At 38.4% G+C, this 17,451-nt stretch overlaps 1 protein-coding gene across 2 annotated transcripts in view; it reads left to right on the top strand.

Moving 5' to 3' along the window:
• csnk1g2b (casein kinase 1, gamma 2b) overlaps nucleotides 1-15,193 on the top strand; it is a 31,397-nt gene extending 16,204 nt beyond the window's left edge. Inside the window, exons 3-12 of one of the 2 annotated variants that reach the window (XM_084390222.1) lie at nucleotides 2,045-2,114; nucleotides 6,446-6,594; nucleotides 6,765-6,999; nucleotides 7,272-7,357; nucleotides 9,646-9,730; nucleotides 9,820-9,968; nucleotides 10,121-10,201; nucleotides 11,994-12,095; nucleotides 13,290-13,396; nucleotides 13,996-15,193. In XM_084390222.1, the coding sequence (XP_084246348.1) occupies nucleotides 2,045-2,114; nucleotides 6,446-6,594; nucleotides 6,765-6,999; nucleotides 7,272-7,357; nucleotides 9,646-9,730; nucleotides 9,820-9,968; nucleotides 10,121-10,201; nucleotides 11,994-12,095; nucleotides 13,290-13,396; nucleotides 13,996-14,050 (1,119 nt within the window). In that variant the 3' untranslated portion in view covers nucleotides 14,051-15,193. The remainder of the gene's footprint in view (nucleotides 1-2,044; nucleotides 2,115-6,445; nucleotides 6,595-6,764; nucleotides 7,000-7,271; nucleotides 7,358-9,645; nucleotides 9,731-9,819; nucleotides 9,969-10,120; nucleotides 10,202-11,993; nucleotides 12,096-13,289; nucleotides 13,397-13,995) is intronic. The other variant, XM_084390223.1, reaches the window with a different exon arrangement.
• The last annotated feature ends 2,258 nt before the right edge of the window (nucleotides 15,194-17,451 follow it).

The raw sequence follows: 17,451 nt of genomic DNA, 5'->3' as shown, positions 1-17,451 counted from the left end.
GTCACACAACAACTGAGTTTAAAATTCTGATTTTTGCATTACCAGCCCAAGAGCTTTAATGAGCCATCGTTACAGTATTAAGGTCATGTTTCTTGCCCTGGTCTTTGGTATGATTTGGTATGGTAGCACAACTGTGGTCAGGTGAATGCTACTAAACGCTGAGCTCTGGGTGTTAGCAGGGCCCTGGAAGATCAAGAGGCCAGAGTCAGACTGCTGAACCCTGTAACATGACACCTGATTGAGGACTCGCTCAGTGTGTTCTGTTACAGACCATTAACCACTGGAAAGTTTTTTTTCCAAGCAATCTCTCTTGACTTATATACAGGGTGCAGGGATGGATTCTTTATAACAAAGAAAATGTAGGAGGGTGACAGAAGACAATGGGCCCTATTTTAACGATCTGAAACGCAAGTATCAAACGCGAAACGCAAGTAACTTTGTGGGTGGATCTTGCACCCGACGCAAATCTAAAATGGGTTGGTCTGAAGTAGCTACGTTACTCATAGGTGTGGTTTGGGCGTAACGTGAAATAAACCAATCAGAGCGTCATCTCACATTACCTTTAAAAGCAGGCGCACTTGTTCCATGGCGGATTGCTATTATAACGGCGGATTTGCCAGGCGCACGCCAGGAGCGTTTCACAGCCGAGGAGACCGACGTTCTCGTCAGGGCCGTAAAAGACAGAGAAGTGACATTGTATGGGGATGGGAGAAACCCACCCAAATTAGCTTCGGTTAAACATGCGTATAATCATTTTGGTAAATGTGTAAGCTAGATTTATGCCTATTTTTTCACATCTTCATGGACAGTGGACACCACAATGATTTCCTTCGTGTGGAATATTTTTCCTTGTAATTATGTATGGTTTGCAAAAATGGCAACTGCTGCGTCTGTGTAGATGAGAGAAGCAAAGTGTATGCGCGTTGTGCACACGCTACATTATGGCCAAGCATGCGCCCTTAAAATAGCATCTGAATAACGCGCCACTGACTTTAGTTTTTCCTGGTCAGTGGCGGAATTGTTTTCTGGAACTGCAAAATAGCACCAGGGAACGTTTGCGCTGGAACACGCCGCCTCTTTTCGTTGAACCGCCCCCGGGAGCGCAAGTTCATTCACTAATTTACCGATGTGCGTCGAGGGAAAAGTACGCTGTGCGTCGGGTGCAAAATAGGAATGATACATGCGTCGGTGTACAAAGTCAATTGCGCTGGGTGCAAGATGGGGCCCTCTGTGTTAGTTTGGCTGTGAGAACTGATACAGTCTTGTTGTTGGTGTTTGCTTCTCTTTCCCCCTCTCTTTTCAGTTTTCAGAGGAGCACATGTGCCATCTGTATTCTTACAGACTTGATGATTTATCTTGAATAATATGAACAAATAGATGACGTGACATTTGTAATAACTTTCTGTATTGTACTTAGATTTACTTTCTCTGGATTATCCCTTATCTCATTTTATATGGCTAATTTATTTACCAATTTGTTGAACTTATTCTTAAAAATAAAACTTTATTTATGGCCACACGATGCAACTAAATATTGCTATCACTTCTCTCCTGACTGCCACTACAGCCTACATTCACAGACTAAAGTATTCACTATTCACTGATAATCTCCCTATCGAATGAGCTGTTAACCACTGCAACTTATTTAATGAGTTTGAATACAAGATCTAAATCAGATAGCAAGCAGAGTTTGACAGCAGGCAGAACTAGGGCAGATGTCACAATTTTCAGTGAAGACTGACTTAAATTTTGTTCTGTTCCTCATGCAAGGCTGTTGTAAGAATTCAGAGACTTATTTAATATCTTGTGCATTAGTCACATAGACTACTTTTATGATACTTTTACTGTACTTGAACTGATAGTTGAACTATAATGTATGTATAGAGATTTTCTTTCTCATTTAAATGTTGTCACTCCCAAAACTATACAAAATGCAAATGCAAAAAAGCTTCAGATTATTGTCATGTTTTTGTATGTTTATATTTGATATTCTCGGATAACTTTTCTATATTCCTCTAATGCCTAGTTTTTTCTTCTCTTTCAGGAGCCGATCAAATCCAGAGCACCTCAACTCCATTTGGAATATAGATTTTATAAACAGCTGGGAAATTCAGGTAAGCCTCACAGCCTTTCGAGAATCGTGCGATATATGGTTTATGAAAAGCGCCACCTCCTCATCCTGTGTGAGACTGATCATCATCAGTTGTGTGCTGAGAATCATGGGGGCGGCGATCTCCGACCTTTTGATGTGGCTTTTTCACCCATCAGCAGCAAGTGACAGTGAAAAGGAGGGTCTGAAATGGGATTGAGATTAAGGAGGTATAAAGTGATCGGTTACCCAGGGGAAGTCCACCATCAAGAAGATGTTGTGTTCAACAAAGTGAAAGTGTCTGCCGCCCAGATTAGAAATTTCTTTTTGTTTTATGAATGAGGTTATAATGGATTAAATCTGTGTGATTTGCCCGCTACTCCCTGCCATTTTTATTGTATTGTAATTACCATACATGTTGCGAAGCCAGAAGGCTGAACTTTGATCCTTTTAAGCCCTACAATGAAAAGGATGAGCAGCTTGTACAAATCCTTGGTGCATCCATCCATTTGATCACTGAACCGGATGGTTGACTGGCATGAAGTGCGGCTCTTATTCACAGCGACTCGTAGCCACCCTGCAATGCAATGATCTCATTCACCGAACGCCTGTCTCCACAGCCGGGATCTGATCTCCTGCCAGATCATCGGAGCCACTGCTGCCACCCCTGCAACATTAATAGCCAGTGAAAGTGCAGGCGTGCAGGGCAGGCCCGCTATATTTATATCTTCATGACTCCTCGTGGCTGGGTTGCCATTATCGAATGTCCAAGCACGTGACTGATTCCTCTCAAGAAGAAAGCCATATGTCTAGGATTGTGCAGAGAAAATAAACATGCCCAGCTATCATGTTTAACATTTCTTTTACTTTGCGTGGAAACCTTGACCCTTAACTTTAGCTTTTCTTTTGCTTGTCTGCTACAGACTTATGTATCTTGCAGTTCAGTGATCCTGTCTGATGCCTTTTTGCTGGTGCATGTAATTCATCCTGACCCTGGATCCAAGGCCTAAATCACAGGATACAGACCTGGGGCATAACAAAAGACCACTAGGCTCAAAATGTGAAGAGATTTTCAGCCCTTAAAGATAAATTAATCTTGAAAGTGGAAGGAATTTTTGTGCTGCTTTCTTATTCGTTCTAGAGAATTTATTATTATTATTATTTTGAAATGTAGTTTTAAGTTACTCAACCTGTGGGTTTTTTTTTTTTTTTTTTTTTTTTTAATGTGAGACTGAATCTTCCACAATTTCGCCTTCTAGTAATGCACATCCATCACTTCAAAGTGAACATCGCTTTCCAAAGAAAGCCAGCGGGGTCCAGTGATTCACAGGTGTAAAATCTGGATCTAACAGTTATGAAGCCTGAGAGGAGATAACCAAACCAGACCTCCAGCTTTCCCAAAGAATCCTTTGAAAGGATCTGCCATTGTGAGACTCGTCTTAAGCCACCAGAGAGGCTCACTTAAACCTGCAGCTAAAGAAGAGTGTTAATTCTCTACTGTCCTGGAAAAAGAGTCCAGGTCATGTTAGGATACTTCTCTGGGTGTATTGCTCTTTCTAACTGCGCTCCATTATATGATGTCACAATCCCACTTTTATCATAAATAGGATCTTTGCTTTGCCCATCAACAGTTTTGCACCTTAAATGTCATGCACTTCTATGCCTCTGTCAATTATTTAGAGCATGAGGCATTTTAAAGTGCAATGGAGAAATTGCTGCTGCTGTGTTCGCTTGTGTAGCTTGTTTTAAATAGCTTGTGTTTAATGTTTAATTGCTATTGTGCTGCTGATTAAAGCTTTTGAGTTATTTTTAGCTGTGAGTTGCATTGTGTGACTGTGACTTGGTTAGTGGCTTTTCAATCGTTGCGTTCAATCTCTGACATTTGGGAAAAACAGGGTCACGGCACTCTCTGCAGTGCAGGCTGTGGATGTTTTATGCAGCAGGGCTGATAGCGCCAACCCTCTCATCTCCTGAATCACACTGGGACCTGCGCCGCCCGGAACGATCACGTTTCAGTCCCTGATTCTTCTCCACTGTCCCGGTAATGGAATCAGGGCCTTGTTGTTCTCCTGCTGCATGCTGAATCTTTAATATGCAAGTATTCATTCGGGCATGTGTGCTAACTTTGACATTCCAGTGCGTCTGCGCTGAGAGGACGTGTTTGATGAACAATGAGTTGTTGTTTTCACTCAGGCTCTGTTAGTGATGTAAGCAAGTGGGTTTTGAAATGGCAGAAAATCTCCTTGTTGAACTCTACAAGGTAGAGCGACAGTTGGGTAAAAGTGGAACGGCGTGCCACAAAAAAAATTACAATCGCTGCATCCAAAATCAAATACTTCCCTTTCCCTTACATATAGTATGCAAAAAACAGTATGCCAAAAGAGTAGCATGTCCGAATACATAGTAAATTGAATTGACAAAAAATATATTTTTTTAGTTTTTAGGTTGATTATTATTAGCATTTTATCAGTTATCTGCCATAACATAACAATTACCAAATTATTGGTATTACATTCCTAAATGAGACATTATAAGTGACTTGTGTGTACAAGATTATCTAAATACTTTAATGGCCTTTGTATTTACTACTCCTCACAGGCCCCTCTGTTGTACAGTTCTTTTGTTTTGCGTACTGCATGGATAAAATGGACTCTGCTTCCTCTCATAGTTCTGCTTTCTGCCACTATTTTTCAAATTTTACATTTCTTTGGTATAATTTGAAACACTTTAAGAACTTGCGATGGCCTTGTTTACAATTCAAGGAGGTGTTCTAGCTGCGCATGGTTGTAATTTTCCTCCCTCTGATTGCCGAGTTGGCGTTGGGTTTAAAACCTTGGATCTGGTGCTTTGATGAGTCAGCTTCCTGGCTGCAGTCTTGCCATAGGCACATCCATCATCGCTGTGGTTTCCAAACAGATCCGGCTGGCTAAAGTGCAGGCAGGTGTGTGCGCGTGTTCGGCACCCCCACCCGTGGGAATGACGTTTGCCGATCAGGTAAATCCTTCTATAATCCCCCCTGCAGCTGGGCTTTCCTGGGCTCGTTGTCTCAGTGTGTCTCATGTGCCTCTGCATCTGACCATTGGGCCAAAGAACACACACGTGGGATCTGGCACAGGCGACCTGGAATTGAATTGGAAAACACTGGCAGTGGGGAGCAGTTAAGAACTGTGTGTCCTTGAGGTCTTGTTTTGTAGAGTCACAGCTTTTTTTGGGACAGCAAAAAAAAAAACTAATCCTGCACAACACCTGTTATTTGTACCAGACTATTTGCTTTGGTCTGTAAAAATGCATTTTAAGTAGTGATTTATTTTTGTGTGCTACATGGTGCTAGGGGTGGATGATATAAACAAAATTTTATAGCACAGTATTCTTGTTATTAATAAATATATTAAAATATTGTTAATTAGTATCATTTAGATTTTTTTTTTTTTTTTTACATATATTCACACATTTGAAGGATTTTCTCTATTTTAATGCCTTTTATTATTTATTTTGCCATTAATTAAAATTAAGTTATTTATTTAAATATATCTGCCTGACATCACTGATTTCCGCCCTTCACTCCCTCAAACTTCATTGGGAAGTTTAGATGACTATATACAATTACTAGATTAAAATGAGTGGTTTGCCCAATATATTTTTTTCATTTCTGAATTCATTTACTCCGTACTATCACCTCTATCTCCCATGTTTAATAGCGGCAGCAGGTTAGAAAGTTTGATCATGTTAGCGGCACTATCCAAGGGTATGCAATATATATCTTTAATATACAAGCTCTTTGCTCTTTGATTGAAAGGCCATAAAAGCACTGTTTTGCATAATTGCTGTAGAAATTGAAAATGTACACCAACACATGTAGCTTCAGCCGGTATATCACCCACCCCTACTGTGCTATATACCACTTGAAGCCTCAATGGAAGCAAAACAGTTCTGTTGAATGATGTTCAAGTCATCCTTGCAGAGTCATGCCCATAGTCTGTGTTTTGAGTGCTTAATGTGGGAGAGAATGTGTTGTGTGCACGGGATAGATCAGATGTTTTACAGTCCTCTGTAAACTCGGTGAGCATAAGATAGTCTCTGCTTTAATGAATTGCATGATGCTCTCTCTCTCCCAGGGCTTGTTAGTCATGTTTTGTTCAAGGTGTTGTCATTATGGGTCTTGTCAGAGATGGTGTCCTCTACTGGCTGTGAACAGCAGGCTACACATTTTGGTGGTGTTAAGAAAATAATACAAAACTGTTACCCTAAAGGACAAAAGCTTATTAAATGTGATTGTTTGGTGCAAATTCTAAGTTTGAGAAGTGAGATTCTGTTTCCATTTCACTGGGTTGTTAAATGATCATTTTGTCTTTGCAGAGGGAGTTCCTCAGGTCTTCTACTTCGGGCCTTGCGGGAAGTACAACGCTATGGTTCTGGAACTGCTTGGGCCCAGTCTGGAGGACCTGTTTGACCTCTGCGACCGCACTTTCTCCCTCAAGACCGTCCTAATGATAGCTATTCAACTGGTAAGCCTCTTTCAGCAATTTTGGCTTATCTCATATATTTAGGATTTCTTTTGGCTGTTTTCTAAATGATTTCTAGGAATCGTTCAGCTCTGTCATGTTTTTGTGGTATATTTTTTTTAATGTTTTTTGGTCCAGAATGTCCTCAACCACAATCCTCCTTGCTTTTTCAGATAACACGGATGGAGTTTGTTCACACACGGAGCTTGATATATCGAGACGTCAAGCCAGAGAATTTTTTGGTGGGGCGGCCGGGGTCCAAGAGGCAGCACACCATTCATATCATCGACTTCGGGCTTGCCAAAGAATACATAGACCCCGAGACCAAAAAACACATCCCATACCGAGAGCATAAGAGCCTGACTGGCACTGCCCGATATATGAGTATAAACACACATTTGGGAAAAGGTATGCATGCACTTTAAACTCGCATCTCCTTTCCTTTTCCTAAGTTCATTTTCTGCATGTCTTTTTAAAACTAATTTCTGACGGGGGGAAATAATAAAATCTCCAACCCACCTTAAAGAACGTACATAATTGCACTTTCCTGAGTGACTCATATTTATGTAACCCTCTTAATCATGAAGTTTTAAATATATCCGTCTCATATAACAGTGAATATGTACCTGTTGCATCCATCAGTGTGACATATAACAGTTGTTGTTTTTCTTCCCCCTCAGAACAAAGCAGAAGGGACGACCTAGAAGCACTGGGCCATATGTTTATGTACTTTCTAAGAGGCAGTTTGCCCTGGCAGGGCTTGAAGGTTTGTACTTTCTACCTCCTAACAGTTTGTTCATCATTTCTTGAGATGGTTTCTCCATTTTTTTTTATCTTTACCTCATGATGGAGTAGGGCTGCTCGATTATGGCAAAAATCTTAATCATTAAGATCATAAAGGATTATTTTTGGTTTGTATTGAAATCACGATTATTTAACACGATTATTAGTAGGCAATGTGATAAGTCTTTTTTCACGATTATTGATACTTCAGCAAAAACTAATAGCCTACTAGGTTAACCAATAACTAAACAATTACATAAGACAAGTGAAAAGTCAGCAATACAACAAGAACAAAGAAACTAATTACAAACAAAATGGACAAATAAAAACAATGAAAATACAAATTAAATAAACTGTGTAAAATTTAAGGAAGATGTACTAAGTGGTATTCAGATAAGTAATAGCCGACAACAAAAAATAATCAGATTTGCTGTACACTTTAAATATAGATTAATCCTTATTAAAGCTACTTAAGTTTACAAAAATATACTCTCCAAAAAGGCATTTTGACATAATGTGTGTACACGTTTAGGCGCATATCCGAGGCCCATTTGCTTATCGGCATTCAGATCCGACTGTGTCTCTTTTGCAGCTTAATTCGCTTTAAATAACACTGTTTAATATCAAACACGCCCCACTGTTTAGCAACAGTAGACTGCATTTTACAACACACTTATTTGGCTGATATAGATGTTAATTTTGGGCTTTTAGGGAGGAACGAAAGCGCACCTCTGTGAAGGAAAGGAAGGTGCGCTGGACTGAATGCAAGAATCATTTTAGCTCGATTATCTTGTTTTTATAATCGTTGGAAGCCAAAATTGAAATCGGAAATCAATTACGAATATTCTCACAGCCCTATGTTGGTGTTGGTTACGAGAAAGACAATAAAAAAATGGGAAAAAAGCCATCACAGCATATAAAAAAGACTTTTTTAGTATGATATAAAAGTGGAAATTGATTTAACTAATCTCACATGGACCGGGAGACCATTCCAAAGTTTAGGACCTATTAAGTGCCTATTAAGGGAGAGTGAAGGAAGAAATATTAATATACTGGGGTGCATGGCCTGCTAGTGCCTTATAAACATAAAGTAGAATTTTGAAATCAATCCTAAATTTCACAGGAAGCCAATGTAAAAATGCTAGTATGGGAGTAATATGGTCCCTTTTTCTAGTACCAGTTTAAAGCCGTGCTGTTGCGTTTTGCACCAATTGCAGGCGAGCTAACACAGTCTGTGGAAACCAATGTAGAAAGAGTTACAATAGTTTTGAACCATAGATTACCAATAGAAGTAATCCACAGGTTTCAGCTTTACTGCTTAAAAGTTTGGGATTGGTAAAATGGCTGCATTTATTTGATCAAAAATACTGTCATTTTGAGAAATATTATTACAGTTTAAAATAACCATTTACTATATATATATATATATATATATATATATATATATATATATATATATATATATATATATATATATATATATATATATATATATATATATATACTTTTTTTTTTTTAAATGTAATTTATTCCTGTGATGAGAAATCAAAATTTTCAGCATTATTACTCCAGTCTTCAGTGTCACATGATCCTTCAGAAATCTTTCTAATATATGCTGATTTGGTGCTCAAGAAACATTTCTTATCAATGTTGAAAAAAGTTGTGATGCTTAATAATTTTGTGAAAACTGATCATTTTTCAGGATTGTTTGAGTATAGTTCAACTGGCAGCATTTATTTCAAATAGTCCCCCCCCCCCCCCCCCCCCCCCCCCCTAACATAATAAATGCATTTTCTGTCACTTTGGATCATTTTAATGCATCCATGCTGATTAAAGGTATTCATTTCTTTAGAAACAAATCTTATTGACACCTGAGAAGTGTGATGACATGGCAACAAATGCAGATATCAGCTGCTCGTGTTGTACTTCAGTTGCTCAGCCATGTGTAATTAGTCACATGGCTGTAGCGGTTGCTTCTGAACGCACACAGGTGTTAGAAGTTCTGCATTTGCCTGCTTATGTCTCACACCATTGTTAATTCATCACTTACATGGATTACATGGAAGGCACACGACAGTAGGGTGAGAATGAAAAGTAAATGTTAAAAAAAAAAAAGAGTAAAATGATCTCGCTTTGTGTGTGTGTGTCCTCACCTATTCAATAAAACTAGCCTCAGGCAAAATCTTGCCCTGGATTTGTTTGTTACATTTCAGCCAGGTTTTTTGTCAGTTGTGAGGAGTGGTTGTGAAATCATCTGTGTTTCCCAAACAGGCGGACACACTGAAAGAGCGATACCAGAAAATCGGCGACACCAAGCGAGCTACACCGATCGAAGTGCTATGTGAAAGTTTCCCAGGTTAGTGGCATCGATTTGGTTATGTCAAGGACAGTAGTGTGCGAAGCGTTACCCTGAACTAATGCCATTCCGGTTTGTACACACTGTAGAGGAGATGGCCACTTATCTGAGATATGTGAGAAGACTGGACTTCTTTGAGAAACCAGATTACGACTACCTGAGGAAGCTCTTCACAGACCTCTTCGACAAGAACGGCTACGTGTTTGATTACGAGTACGACTGGGTCGGCAAGCCTCTCGTGAGTGTTTGTTTCCTCCACAGGCACTTCTTAAATGCTTTTCTTGTGCATTTCAACTGTCAAATGCCTTTGTCATGCTGTGTTGGGTTTGTTTGTAAGTGTATGCGTGTGTGAGACATGCTCAACGATGAGATCATTGTTGTCTCTTTCAGCCCACACCTATAGGCCCCATCCCCACAGACACACCCCAGCCGAGCAGCAGAGACAAAGCACAACCGCAGACCAAAAACCAGGTGAGTTGGGTGCACAAATAATCTCCGTCAGATGAGTTTATCTACCTCATCTACCTCAGGGAAGTACACTATAGATCTTAATCACCCTAGATGGTCGTAGAGTACATCTCATTCGCTCCATGCCCTGTAAGTGAGTCCAGGATGTATCTTACTCACTCGAACTCATGGACAGATACAATATACCCACTCCAGGCAAGTGTTCTGCCCACTTTTCCTCTTTTGACAAGTGATCAATCAGAATAAGCCCTGGCACTTTTGGACGTACAAATTGATGACAGAAGAAGTTGTCAGAGGAGTTGGCCAAGTTTTGTGTGATGTTACAGTTGTGCAACACACTTTCTGAACATCATTCATGTTATTAATTAGTGGAATGGAAGAATGGTTAGTTGTGCCTTGCTTGGTGTAAACAAATCTGTTTTAGTGGCCAGTTGCTTAGAGACAAAGTTCCCTGTTGCTGAATCAAAATTCTTTTGGTTCAGCAGTGGTATCAGCACTGTCTGCACTTTCTGTAGAGCATAAATGTTAAATGCTAAAAGGCCATAAATATGATGTTCCTGCGTCTGATTTTATTTGTCCTGATATAATGATGATTGTGACAATGTGGACAGGGCAAAGATGTCTTGATAATATACTTCTGTTCAAAAATGTTCGATTTTTGTATGTTTTTGAAACATAACTTCATGCATTTGATCAAAATATGGTAATAACTGTAATATTGTGAAATATTATTACAATTTAAAATAACAGTTTTCTATTTTTAAATATTTTAAAATGTAATGTATTCTTGTGATGCAAAGCTGACTTTTTAGCAGCCATTACTCCAGTCTTCAGAGTCACATGATCCTTCAGAAATTATTCTAATATGCTGATTTGGTGCTAAAGAAACATTATCAACATTATCAATGTTGAAAACAGTTGTGCTGCTTAATATTTTTGTGGAAACCGTGATACGTTTTTCAGGATTGTTTTTTGATGAACTGAGAGCCCCAAAGAACAGCTTTTTTAAATGGAAATCTTTTGTAACATTTATAAATGACTTTACTGTCACGTTCAAACAATTTATTGCATCCTTGTTGAATAAAAGGATACACCCCAGACTTCTGACCGGTAGTTCACATTTCAAATTAGTCTCTTTCCAGACATTGTGTACTTGCCTTCATTAAGTCATTCCGGCATATACATTTCTTTGTCGCTCATCCATGGTTCAATGAAATCACAAAATAAAATGTAGCCAAAATTTGCTTCCGTTCCCAATATCCATCCTTTAATGTATCAAATGCATCCTGATTTACATCCACTCACGTACATTTGCTGTTTTGCTTGGTTTATTAAAAACATAAAGCTTTAAAATCGTAAAAATCTCAGGTTTAACCCCTGATCTCTACATAAGCATAAAATGAGCTTTACAGTCTGTTGGAAAATTATCGTACGTGTATGTGCCCTTTTGCTTGCGCTCGCATGTCTTTTAAAAACAGTGTTAAGAGAGGTCATAATTTGTAAAATCTCACATTGATTTCTAATAGAAGCCTTTTTTAACTCTGCATGTTTGCTTTTATTTTTCTCTCACTTTGGTTTTTCTTTATTTCCATTAGCTTGTGTCATTCACTATTAACGTTTATATTAGTAATTGAGCAAGCTTCTGCATGTGAGATGTCTCCTTTTTAATGTTGAATTTTTCGTTTGTTTGTTTACTCACCCACCGGCCCCTTCCCATCATACCTCAAAATCTCCACCTCAACCCGCCCCATTCTCCACGCTTTCTTATCCAAAATGCTCTTCCACTGTCGATCAGTCACCTGAACTCAAAGGAAGTGAGTCCCAGCCCACTTCAGTGACCAATAAGGAGACTCTGGGGTCGCATCTCACGGCCGAGAGGCTGGGGGGCTCAGTGCAGGTACTGCTTGCACGTCATGCTACTTTTTGAGTGAGCATGGCTGCTTCTCTATCTGCTTTTCGCGCACACATTCATCTGTGACGCTCAGCTTGGCTCCTTTAGGCTCCGGACACACTACAGATGGCGGTAGTGGCGTTCCTTGGAGATACCATGTGTTTTAAAATAGAAGCCATCAAGCGTTTTAGTTTGAGAGCAGCTCATGATGTGATAGGATCTAATGGATGCTGATAGATTTGAAAGAGAAACTCTTAAATGGTAAAGGTGCTTGATGAAGCACATGTGCCACCTAGTGTTGGTTTTTGGAATGATATCCCATTGTGTGAACGCAGGTCTTGCGTTTTTCATCTCACATCTTAAGATAATTATCTTTTTATGAATTTATAATTTTGATTTGTCTTTTCAATTTAGTTTAGTTTTTAAGTCTGTTCTAGTTCCCAGCAGTGTAGTTTTACTGCTGTCTAGATCAGTGGTTCTCAACTCCAGTCCTCAGGACCCGCTGCTCTGCACATTTTGTAGGTCTCTCTTATCTGACACACTCAGTTCAGTTCATGGAGTCTCTCCTAATGAGCTGATGATCTGATTCAGGTGTGTTAAATAAGGGAGACATACAAAATGTGCAGAGCAGTGGGTCACGAGGACTGGAGTTGAGAACCACTATAGAGTCTAGATGTATTGACACTGCCTCAGCACAAAGATGCCAGTTGCTCAAGTTTTACAAAATGGCTTTCATAGGGGTTGAATATTATTCAGGCCAAAAAACTAAAGTATTTAGAGAACAGGAATGTTGCAGTATAGTCACATGTTTAATTAAATGTCATTTAATGTTTTATTTGAATGATCACATATTTATTGTTTAGGCATGTGCACATCTGTGCAGGAAACCGGATGTTTCCATATGTTCTTTGTTCTTTTATATATTCATATATATATTCACGTGTAGCAAATGTAGTTTTGATGAAATAAGAGTCAGTGCATGCGTTTATTAGAGTAAATCACATACTCTGAAAGAAGTGTGCTCTTTTGGTCTAAGTCTTCAATCTTCAGTGTTCAGTTTTCAGCACTTTTTTATTACAGGACACATACAATTCTTGTGTGAATTCTGACTTTTTATAATTTCACACAAAATATGTAAAGAAAAGGTTTCAGTTGTGGTGATTGTATGAAATGTTTATATTGTTTCTGTGCGATCCTCAGGTCATGAGCTCCACAAATGGAGAGCTGAACACAGACGACCCAACCGCAGGACACTCCAATGCTCCCATCACTGCACCCGCTGAGGTAGAGGTGGCAGACGACACAAAGTAAGTCCCACAAATGTCTTCCTAGTAGGCGTTCCTACTGCTGGATGCCCCAGCTGACTATAGATTTGAAATATGATCACAAATGGGATGTAAATCTGGTAAAAAAAATTAAATAAATAATCAGTTTCCTTTTTGCTTCAAATTAACAGATAAAAGCATTTGAATCCAAATGGCAGAGAATAATGCATCATATCAGTTGCTGACACTTTTCCATGCATTATTTTCTTTATTTTTTTAATTATCCCTGTATTTGATTGATAATGAAATCATAACAGTCAAATTAATCAGTGTAAAATGGACTACTTGAGTATTCTTGACTGCTGTCTTCACTAGTTCTCATTTCCATAAATATGTCAGAACGCTGGATATGCCAATTTTTGCATTACTGTAGCTCGTCAACTCTAATTGAAAATGAATTATGTATGTTCATTTTGTCTTAGCATATTGCTGAATGAATGTCCCTGTACTGATTTAATGTTCCTCATTACGCCTCAGCGCTCTCCAATTTATAAAACCGAATTCAACTTATCAAGATATCAAAAAAAAAAAGAAAAAGAAATTGTGTTTCTGTTGTAATTTTTGCTCTGATTTTCTTTCAGGTGCTGTTGTTTTTTTAAGAGGAGAAAGAGGAAAGCTCTTCAAAGGCACAAGTGAAGCTCACTCTTTGAAAAGAACTTGATACATTCTGGTCACTGTTAAGTTTGAAATGCAAGAAAATACACAGATCTCTCTCTCTCTCTCTCTCTCTCTCTCTCTCTCTCTCTCTCTCTCTCTCTCTCTCTCTCTCTCTCTCTCTCTCTCTCTCTCTCTCTCTCTCTCTCTCTCTCTCTCTCTCTCTCTCTCTCTCTCTCTCTCTCTCTCTCTCTCTCTCTCTGTTCCCATCACACTTTCTTTCATAGATGCTTCACCACTTAATGGAGTGCAAAGGAATTTTGTTGACTGTCCAACAGACTCTGGTTCCTTCAAAAAAGAGAATAAATGAAGATATATGATACAAGATGTGTAAAAAGAAATAAAAGAAATCACACATAAACATTCAAAAAGATGAAAAGAACGTGATGACATGAGAGTAATTGATTATATAAGAACCCCAGTGGTGTGAACAAAAAAAAAAAAAGATGCTGTTTGACACGTTGTATACTAGATTCCATGCAGAGCATTTATTGTTCATTGATCGAGGGATGAAAACATCAGTGAATGGATGATTTAAGTTTTCTTAAATAATTTTTATTTCTGACAAAAACGTGAGGGCAGGAGTCGCCTCTGCACTGGGAATGAACCCCACCAAATTACAAAATAACAGGACACATTTCATCTCAACCAGACTCTGGAGTCTTTTTTTTTCCCTGTGATTTTATTTTTTATTTTTTTTGGACAGAAATCCCTGGGTTGTAAAGCAGTTGTTGTGTCCTGGAAATGCTTTCTTTTTGTCCTTTTTTGTCTTTTTTTGTCCTTTTTAAATATAAATTCTTCCATTTCTTTCTGTCATTGTGGACTCTGTAGCACAGTTACTGGCCTCAGGTACTGTGGGCGATGGAGAGACAAATGGATATTATTATCTTGTCATTGTTGTTATTGCACTTTTGGGAAAAAAAAGAAAAGAACACAACACAGTGGGCTTGCAATGAAACGATGAGAAAAAACCGTTGGAACGGTCCCGCACAGAGCCGATATCTGTCCAAGGACCGTTAAAGGAAAAGGAAGAAAAAATGTACTTCAATTTTATTTCTCACATCAAAATTTATTTACCAGGAAATCATAGTTTGTGCCTTTCCAAGTAAAATGTTTAAAATTTAAGCAAGTGTCCTGCACTGACATTTTTTTGAGTGATAGCATTGTTTTTTTTGTTTTTGTTTTTTTACGTGTGGATGTGAATGGTTTATGTTGTATATTTCTCAGCTTAAGGTGTGTTTTAATTTTAGTTCTAAATCACTTATTGTTTAAAAATATATTGTATATCTATTTCTATTGTGTATATATATTTTATTATTGTTACAAATATACACACAATGGCCACTTTATTAGGTACACCTTGCTAGTACCGTGTTAGACCCTCTTTTGCTTGCAGAACTTCCTTAATTCTTCATGGCGTAGATTCAACAAGGTGCTGGAAACATTCCTCTGTGATCCATATCGACATTATAGATTTGTCAGCTGCACATCCATGCTGTAGAGGCCATTTGAGTTTAGTGAACTCGTTGTCCTTTTCAAGAAACCAGTTTGAGATGATTTGAGCTTTGTGATTATCCTGCTGAATGTAGCCATCAGAAGATGGGTACACTGGTCATACTAAGGGTACTAAGGGACCCAAAGTGTGCTAAACATCCCCCACACCATTACACCACCACTAACAGCCTGAGCCGTTGATACAAGGCAGGATGGATCTAATCCTACCATCTAAATGTTGCAGCAGAAATCAAGACTCATCAGACTAGGCAACGTTTTACCAATCTTCTATGGTCCAATTTTGGTGAGCCGATATGAATTGTAGCCTCAGTTTCTTGTTCTCGGCTGACAGGAGTGGCACCCGGTGTGTTCTTCTGCTGCTTGACCCCGTCTCCAAGGTTCACCGTGTTGTGCGTTCAGAGATGCTCTTCTGCAGATCTCTGTTGTAGCGAGTGGTTATTTGAGTTACTGTTTCCTTTCGATCAGCTCAAACCAGTCTAGCCATTCTCCTCTGACCTCTGGCATCAAAAGAGATTTTCTCTTTTTGGGACCATTCTCTAGAGATGGTTGTGCATTAAAATCCCAGTAGATCAGCAGTTTCTGAAATACTCAGACCAGCCCGTCTGGCACCAACAACCATGCCATGTTCAAAGTCACTTGAATCACTTTTCTTCCCCATACTAATGCTCAGTTTGAACTTCAGCAGATTGTCTTGACCATGTCTACATGCTTGAAAGTATTGAGTTGCTGCCAAGGGATTGGCTGATTAGTTATGTGCTAATGAGCAGTTGAACAGGTGTACCAAATAAAGTGGCCCGTGTGTGTGCGTGCTTGTACAGTATATATGGTTTATGAGGACACAAATGTGTAAATGACAAGGATATTACAATGTAAACACTTCCTGTCGCCTCGTAAACCAAATGGCTTTAAAAACATTCTGAACAGTGTTCTTTTTTTTTATTAAAAAAATCCTGAAAGTTTTCTGTGATGGGTATGTTTAGAGTAAGGGGATATAACATTTGATTAGCTCAGTATAAAACCATTATGTCTATGGAGAGTCCTCGTAAACCACATATGCAAGCATGTCCGAGTGTGTATGTGTGTAGAACAAAAACAATATTGGCCTGTGTATTGAACAAAATTAGAACTGAATAAGGGTTTGTAATTCAAGAGCTTCTAACTCAATGTACCTACTGTCTAAATTGTATTTTATCTTCAACATCAGTACCACCAATCCCAGTAGATTACCAGGTCATTCATATTAGACCCATTGTGACATCAACACTTTATATGAATGTCTAATGGCCATGTGTCTGTGCTGTCATGTCATATGATGTTCAGAGACTGTCATGTCATATGTGTCAGATCTTGTGAGGTTTAAAAAAAGAAGTTATCAGGTGATTGGGTTTAGTCATTTATTAGCAATAGTGTTAATAGGTGCTAAATTTGTATTTTGGGAACTATATGGAGGACCACAAGTGTCACGGAAATAGTAATGAAGCATTTCATATTGAAATAGGCATTAATACATTTGTTTACAAATACGTTAATCAATAAATAGACTTAATTACATAGATTTTTTTTTTTTATGGGCAATAAATGCAGTAGGCTAGTTATAAAGATAAAAAAAAAAATCAATAAGTGTGGTTGTAATAATTTGTGGTCCTCCATATGTACCATCTTGTCTGTTTCATCCTAGACAAAATGTTCAGTCTTTACACATTTTCCATTACACTTTTTCCATTGTATTATGTTAACAATCTGATAATCATGTTAATTAGGTTCTCAATTTGTATTATATATTAATATTATATTATATAAAAACATTTTATATATATATATATATATACATACACACACACACACACCAAGGGGATTTTGCCATCTTT

This window comes from Rutilus rutilus, assembly GCF_951802725.1.
Source record: "Rutilus rutilus genome assembly, chromosome: 19".
In the NCBI taxonomy this organism is placed as follows: domain Eukaryota; kingdom Metazoa; phylum Chordata; class Actinopteri; order Cypriniformes; family Leuciscidae; genus Rutilus; species Rutilus rutilus.
The sequence above is the reverse complement of the archived record's forward strand: the minus strand, read 5'-3'. Positions and strand labels throughout refer to the sequence as shown.